The following is an 8,020-nucleotide window of genomic DNA, read 5'->3' as shown; positions in this document are numbered from 1 at the left end:
TCTCTTCTTTCTTCCTACCTTAAAAGTTTTAAAGTTTCAAAGTAACCTCAGAAATCCAAACTGTGTGAGGTTACTCTACATCTTCACTCCTGGTTATTCTAAAATAGTTTACAACATTGACCACTCCTCATGTATTATCCCAACAGAGTGTTGCAATGATCTGTTTTTGATATGCCATTTGTCCACTCGTGTTCTCCCTGTCCTCTTGTGTTCACCAACATGTTCCTTCACACTCTGTGCTGGACCCACACCACACTTGGTGCAACCAAGCCCCACCTCCTGCACCAAAGTCTATTTTTGTGTAAAAATTTCCTTCAGTCATTTATGACATTCACTTGACACATGAACTAGGTACATTCTTTTTAATCATTCTCTAGCACCTTATCCTAATCCAGTCGGTCAGCAGGCCTAGTGATTCATCTTCATGTTTTTTAACTTTTCATCTTCATACTACCTGTATTCTTCTTAAATTCTCAGCGAGGGTTCTGCGCATTTTATTCTCACTAAGACATGTCCTGCCTTTTCGTCTTCCTCCCTCTCTCTGAATCCATCCCAACTAGAAGGTGAGTAAGATGAACTCAACTCACTTCTGCCTGCAAAAATTTCCAGCAGGGGGTAGAAAAGGATTTATCTTAAATCCAATTGGGACAATTGATTCTTACATTGTTCCAAACAGTTTAATGGCTGAATTCAGATATGTTTGTGCAATGTACAGGAAATTTTAGAATGTTCTACTTATTAAAATTTAGCAAATAAATCCTATGGTATGCTATAATTCCTATACAACATCACGAGAAGAACTCCTCTAATGAGTGTGTGTGCGTCTGTGTGTGTGTGTGTGTGTGTGTGTGTGTGTGGCATTAATCTGCATGTTCTTATTGACAAAGATTACCCAAGCAGAGAAGTGTGATTTCACAACCCCAGGGCCTATTAAAAACTCAGACTTTTAAGAATATATTTCAGGTACAGGTGAAGAGAAAATGAATCAAATTCACATACTGTCATTCTCCCAAGTTAGAGATGGGCCAAAGCACCATGGTCTCTTTATTCACACAGAATAGGTTAGGGAGGCCCACGACCACGCCACTCTAGCACATTGGTTAATATCAACAGTTGGCACTCTTTACACTGAAAGAAATTTATTTCAGAACACTAGCTTCTGCCACCTCTCAAGATGGGATGGAGAAATGAAACAGAACCAGTAAAGTTTCCCCAAGTAGATTTGGGAAGGACATGCCTGGATTGATATTCCTCCCCAATCCCACCATCAACTCTGATAGGAAGTTCTGCATGCTAAGGGCAAAAGGCATGGAAGGAAGCCAAAAGAAGGGGCTGGAGGTTCGTTGAACACAAACCACACACACATGAAGCGGTGAGGTCCCAGACATAACGTGGCTCCGTGAAAACTGTCATGTCCAAACACTCCCCTAAGAGCCCAATTAATATTTTTTCTGGTTCTAGGTTACCCACTGTGGTAAGAGCCTGAGTGAACCATGGTGGAGATAAACAGATGCTAGAGATCTAGATGTATCAAGATGTAAATATATTTTAGTAATTTTCCTGTCAGCTTCTATGATTTGTGGGTACTACAGGGAATAGAAGTAAGAGTCTCTTTGCCCTGGGATCTGGATGTGGCCTACACATTGCAAGTGAAAATTAGTAGTATGAGATTTCGGAGGTGGCAGGTAGACTGAAGCTATCTCGGGTAGTGGACACAATGGTTTCACCCGCAGGGATCTTGGCAACAGCCTTGTGTTCCCAAGGCAGTCTTTCCCTTGGGGCTCTAGAAGAGCTGAGATGTCCATAGAGGCTTCCCACAGGTTCTTGACCCCTCAGAGTTAGGGGTCTGCACTGACCTGTGCTCCTTCAGGCTTCCTAACAGTCTAAAGATGGAAGTCTCTATTATATAGAAAAATTGTAACAAACAGTTCTGTTGAGAGTGTCTCCAGGGACTTCTATTTACAGACTGGACTTTTACTAGCACAGTGGCTCCACACCATTTGATGCCACTGAGAAGACCTTATTCAAGGGTCCTCGGAAATCCCCTCAGACTTAGGAAGCTCAAGTATAGGAAGAGACCCGGGGACCATGAGTAGAGTCCAGATAGGAACTTCTCTCCTGTCACAGGGAAAGGGAAATGAAAGTATTTTCTAAAGTTTCCCAAATGTAGTAATTTCCTGAGGAGAACCAATCAGTGCTTTAGAACTCAGCCATATCATAAGTTGCTGCAAAACACCTGAGGGTGAAGGTGCTATTACAACATACAAAATGTTTTTATATAAAATGCCTGTTTACCATATATTTATGAGCACCTTAAGAACAACTTAGTATGCCAGCCAGCAAAGGGCAGGCATAACAACATCAGACTTGCTTTTTCCTCTGAGAGAGGAGATGAAAAGCCTAAATCATTGGACCCGACTCTCAGCAGAGACTGATATGGTAGAACTCTCATCTGTGTATTTCTTAACAGTTTTAGGGCAACACTGTGTTGTGGATCTCTCCCAAGTGATCCAAAACCCAGGGTCAGGGGATGTTCAAAACCCTTGGATGTGATTGTTGGATGTGATTAGATAATCAGTAATGGTAGGGTTTTCTCCCTCATGATTTGTGAGGGCAGCTGTGGGGCAAATAAGGCATCAGCACAGTAGTGTGGAAAATCCACCCTGAGCGTATGTGTCATGACTGATATTCAACAGTGAACTCACCATCAGATGGCCTGCTCACTGACAGGTCTCTCTTCACTGGTTGTATTCAGATTCCAGCCCTTTCTATGTGTGGTTTAATTGTCCTTATTATGGCCCCGTATGTTCACAAACATCAGGGCCAGAGTGTTTTAACTTTCCATTTTCTCAGGAGAGAATATCAAAATAAATTCTTAGGAACAGAATTTCAATAATTTATGTCATGAGGACAGCAGTCATGATGTTATGACATGAGGAAGGTTATGGTAAAGCTTTCGTGTAGTTTCTTATCTCTATTACTGCCAGTAAAATAGGCTCTGCCCAATTTGCTCTACTGTATTCATCAACCTGATTCCTCAAATGAGGTGTGTCCCCCCAGTCTACTCCAATCTCTGGTCATATTTCAAATAGTAGAGATTAGAGTCCACAGTTTCCAGTAACCACCACCTATGACATCTCTAACATCCATGTATAGTTACGGGAATGTTGAAACTAACTTTCACCTCTGATGTTCTCTAAATATGGTACAGTTCCATGGATGCCCAGCTCTTGGACTGAGTTGTCCCTCTGGGACAGTAGGACATGGAGGAGAATCTTAAAGCAATAAGAAGCTTCTTAAGTGAAACTCTGTCACACAACACTGCCAAAATCAGGCATTCTCCATGGCATGACAATTTACCATCTCTTAAGATGGTTTATTAGCCCTGAATTAGCATCCCCAGCTGTCACAGCACAGAGGAATCATCTCTCATTAGCTCTCACTTTGGTGTGTTTCCATTGACTCTCCTCTCACTATTAAGCTTCAAGCACATCTCTTCCTAGCATTTGGGCTGAAATGGAAGAGTCTGTGAGTAACTTCACAACATTCTTAAAAACCTGATGTTTTGTGTTGTTATTTGGTTGTGTGTTTATTTGATTAAGAACTTTATTTCTTTATCTAATGAATGAAGTGCTTCCTTTCCCGAACCATTTACAAGAGTCCTTCCCTTAGTAACAGATGTGCCATCTCAAAAGGTCTTTGTGATTGGCTGTACCTTAAGTGATTTGAATTTTAATGTCAGACCTTCTCTTTTCTTCTAGTCTTGTCACTTCTACCCCAGTCTAAGGCTCTACTGCCCCCATCAAAGCACCAAAGAAGAAAATGCCCATAAATGGAGTCCTGGTGCTAGGATTTCTTATCGTGGCTTTCCTGATGTGTCCTCAGGATTCCGGGGGTATCAAAGATAGGTGCTGAGAGAATCAAATCTAGGGATATGAGCTCTGAAAGCACTGGAGAGATGAACTGTAGACACTTGCAGGACAATCTTTGAAGTGAGCAAAATGATGACAGGTATTATGTTGCTATAAATCTGAAAGTATAGCAAATTGTAGTCTGGAGGAGTGCTGCCATTACCATTAATTGAAGTCAATCACATGTAGTTTAGAGAAGCAAAAACTGAGTTCTATATTGACTAATACCATTGACTTTGAAGTGTGCCAAATGTGAGGGAGGAGTAGGTTCTGAGAAGCATTAATAAGCTGCTGTCTGGGCTTCAATGTCTCTTACTGGAAAAATGAGTGCCATTACAAATTTCAACCTCACATAATTTTGTGGGGATTCAATGAGAAAACAATATGAGATGTTCTCAGCTCCTGTACGTAGCTGAATACATGCTGGTTAAATTTTGGCATGTGAATCTTATCAGCATATTTTGAGCACAGATATTATATTGATGATCACTAGAAAGGAACATCGCCCCAGAGCAACAATCTATCCAGGGAGAGGGAAGGCCAGGTACCTGATATGAATTGCAGTATATATGTGTATAGATATCAGAACATTTGTTTTCTAGGTAAAGTGAATACAATCTTGTATGTCAATTTTATATCCATTGACCGAAGAGAATTCATTATTTCATTTGATTCCAGAGTTCAGAACATAGCCTTTTAAAGAGTGTCTCCCTATTCTTAAAACTGCAATAGTCTGAGAGATTCACACAATTAAGGCTGAAGTGTATTCAATGCCTGGGAAAATACAGTGAGTGATCAATTCCTCTTTAGCAGCTGCTGGTGAATTTCCAGAGTGGATCACTTCACAGATTGTAACATGGAGCTTAACAACAGCTTCACAAGACTGAGGGATATTCATCCTTCTTTTCCTTCAATCCACCCTCTCTAACTCTGCCCCTTTATTTCTGCCTTAGAACTCTGTTCAGCCTGGATGTCCTCCACCTGAGCCTCATCTTCAGACTCATCCCTGCCCTCCACCACTCCTTCACTCTGTATGGTTCCACTCTGTATGGTTCCACTGCCCCTGCCAACATGTTTTTCTCACATACTGGATTCTTCTTACTCTCTTCCACCTGGTACCCACTCTGACATCTTTTCCTGCCTTTTCAGAGGAGCATGTGATCATCCAGGCTGAGTTCTATATGAAGCCTGACTCATCAGGCGAGTTTATGTTTGACTTTGATGGTGATGAGATTTTCCACGTGGATATGGAAAAGAAGGAGACAGTGTGGCGGCTTGAAGAATTTGGACGTTTTGCCAGCTTTGAGGCCCAGGGTGCATTGGCCAATATAGCTGTGGACAAAGCTAACCTGGACATCTTGATAAAGCACTCCAACCACACCACAAACACCAATGGTAACTTCTACACCACTAGACATTGGAATCCTAACGTTGAAACAGATGCTTTGGCTTGTGTTACATTTTTGTAACTGACTTTCCCTCCCAGGGGCCTAGAGTCGCCATCAGCAAGCCCCTACCTCTCATGCCAAAGGCCCAAGAACAAAGTATGAGTTTATTCCTTTCCTTCAGGTGCTCACATCTTATCCTTACCACCCACAGTGACTCATACTGTGAGTCATTGCCCCAAATCTATGCCAGGAGAGACAGGAATAAAATTATACCCGTTACTTAAAGTATCCCAATATATCTTATACCATAACATTGGTTCCAATTCATGGGGGAGAGTATCAGAGATAGGTATCTGAGACTGTGGCATAGATTCTCAGGCACATTTCCAATTGCTTTTTCAAAAGCTTCAGTGGGAGGGAGAGGGTATAGCCTAAGCAGGGAGGCCTAATTTCTGTCACGTGTCCCCGGAACCTCCCGAGGTGACTGTGCTCTCAAACAGCCCTGTGGAACTGGGAGAGCCCAACATCCTCATCTGTTTCATTGACAAGTTCTCCGCACCAGTGATCAATGTCACGTGGCTTCGAAATGGAAAGCCTGTCACCACAGGAGTGTCAGAGACCGTCTTCCTGCCCCGGGAAGACCACCTTTTCCGCAAGTTCCACTATCTCCCTTTCCTACCCTTGGTGGAGGATGTCTATGACTGCAAGGTGAAGCACTGGGGTTTGGATGAGCCTCTTCTCAAGCACTGGGGTATGGACCATCCGTCAATCTCCTTTCTTCTATGGTTTCTTCGCATGATGCTTTGTCTGGTGCTTTGAGACCCAGAGTACTGTACCTCATCCATAACCATTGCTACAAATCCTATTCCTTGTCTTATCCCATTATTCAGCTCCCACTTGTTAATCTGCATTCCCTTCATATATCATTCTGTCTTCCTCTTATTTAGGTGACTAATAACTCTTCATTGACTAAATGTCTATATTTGCATCTAAGTGCTTTTCCAGACCATGATCATTACTTCTGTACCATACTCTGTTTTATTTTCCCCAGAGTTTGATGCACCAACCCCCCTCCCAGAGACAACAGAGAATGTGGTGTGTGCCCTGGGCCTTGTCGTGGGTCTGGTGGGCATCATTGTGGGAACCATCTTCATCATCAAGGGCATGCGCAAGGTCAATGCTGGTGAACGCAGAGGGCCTCTGTGAGGCATCCACAGGTGGGTTTAATGTGGGCAGAGGAAGACATACATGGAGTTTTCCAAGGGTAGGAAACAGCATGGGAAAGAGGATTGTGATGCCTTTAAAGTGATAGGAAAGTCATGGCTCTTGCTAGGATATCTTTGCTAGGATAGAGCCAGACATTGACATCATCTGGTATCCCAAAGCTTCAAGATCCCTTATTTCTTTCCGTACATGTGTACCTAGACCAAAACTTGAGTCTTGGAGATTATCTCCACTACCTAAGACCATTGTTTCACATCAGAGTATTGAATCCAAGTGTTCAAGGAAACATTTGGGCACTTACTGGTTTGTATTTCCTGAGGCAGACCTTCAGTTAAGAAGGGTTTCCAGAGTTTGGTTCACTTGGAGTTAGGGCAGATTCAGTGCATGAAATGAAATTCTCTTGAAGGTCAATACCTATATTTGCTTCTCTAATCTGAAAGGTGATGTTGAAACTTCCAAGAGAAGGTAAGGCAGTGCTCTGCTCATTTATCCTTACTCAGAGTGTAGGGGATGCAGTTCATGTTGGAACAGTGGTATTTAGGTTGTGTTTACTGGACAGATGTGAGAGGAATGTTATGAGGCTTTTCCAAAACAAAGGATTAAGGGAGAAGAAAAAGGATCTGAAAAAAGAGCTTAAAATACTCATCTTAATCTTTAGTAACCATGTATGTCTTTCTACAGGCAATGGCTTTTCCCAAAGAGAAGATCAATGAAGAAATTTGTGCCTTGAAAGCTTTATAAGCCTGGCAATATCCCAATTGCTCACCTCACTGAAGACAACTATTTTTCAGCATTTTCAGCCCTTTAGCTATTCTAAGAAGAATGATGCCTTCCTGATCTGTCCAGGCTCTGCTGTGGAGTTATTCTATTTACTGCCCTTCTTGGGTCTATTTTTCTCCATTTTCTACCATCATTTGATCATCACCATGTGTTGCCTCTGGAATGGACCCCAGAGGATCCCTTCTCTGCCTGGAAACACTTTGAATGTTCAATTCAAACATCTCTTCACACTTATTGCTTGGGTTTCTCCCAACTGTGATTGTGGTTTTTTTTTTAACACAATAAACTTTTGATGTTCTGAAGGAAGGTTTGGTGTGTAAGCCAGTTCTTCACAGAGACTAGAGAATATATATGATTCTTTCTTCCAAAATGCATGAATGTTGAATGTCTGTGATAAGTTCTGTAAGTAATCAGAAATATCTAGGTTCATTAGGACCATGCCTCACTTGTAGCATCCATAAGCAATTCAGTTGCTGTGATCCAGTCCCCCTATGGAAAACCCTAGAGTAGAGTTCGTTGGGAGATCTCTACTTAGCAACGGTTTCAGGATCTGGTCTTGGTTCTTGAGTCTCCAACCCAATGATATATCTGGATCTTTGGTAGAATGAATGCAAAATGTAGGGTTTAGCCTCAGATAATGAATAAGACTCATGATGGGGAGCAGGTGGGAGTGGAGTAGGGAAGAGAAGACTAGGAGTCATATACCTTACAGAATTT

The 8,020-nt window shown here is 42.1% G+C and overlaps 1 protein-coding gene across 1 annotated transcript; it reads left to right on the top strand.

Annotated features, from left to right (window-relative positions):
* Nucleotides 1–3,770: 3,770 nt before the first annotated feature.
* Nucleotides 3,771–7,609, top strand: LOC109261396 (HLA class II histocompatibility antigen, DR alpha chain-like). The gene is made up of 5 exons (XM_053905341.1): nucleotides 3,771–3,902; nucleotides 5,059–5,378; nucleotides 5,736–6,050; nucleotides 6,351–6,516; nucleotides 7,205–7,609. The coding sequence occupies exons 1-4, from the start codon at nucleotides 3,823–3,825 to the stop codon at nucleotides 6,503–6,505; spliced, it is 870 nt and encodes a 289-aa protein (XP_053761316.1). The 5' UTR covers nucleotides 3,771–3,822; the 3' UTR covers nucleotides 6,506–6,516; nucleotides 7,205–7,609.
* Nucleotides 7,610–8,020: the final 411 nt, after the last annotated feature.

Source organism: Panthera pardus, unplaced genomic scaffold (assembly GCF_024362965.1).
Source record: "Panthera pardus isolate Hobbes unplaced genomic scaffold, ASM2436296v1 HiC_scaffold_17, whole genome shotgun sequence".
NCBI classification, from domain to species: domain Eukaryota; kingdom Metazoa; phylum Chordata; class Mammalia; order Carnivora; family Felidae; genus Panthera; species Panthera pardus.
Note: the sequence above shows the minus strand (reverse complement) of the source record. Positions and strands in the feature narration are given on the sequence as shown.

Bases quoted from the DNA above. Each gene is read 5' to 3' on its own strand.
- LOC109261396 (XM_053905341.1), top strand. From the start codon at position 3,823: ATGCCCATAAATGGAGTCCTGGTGCTAGGATTTCTTATCGTGGCTTTC. The intron at 3,903-5,058 runs AGATAGGTGCTG...TCCTGCCTTTTC, and splicing joins CAGGATTCCGGGGGTATCAA to AGAGGAGCATGTGATCATCC. The intron at 6,051-6,350 runs GTATGGACCATC...TATTTTCCCCAG, and splicing joins GCCTCTTCTCAAGCACTGGG to AGTTTGATGCACCAACCCCC.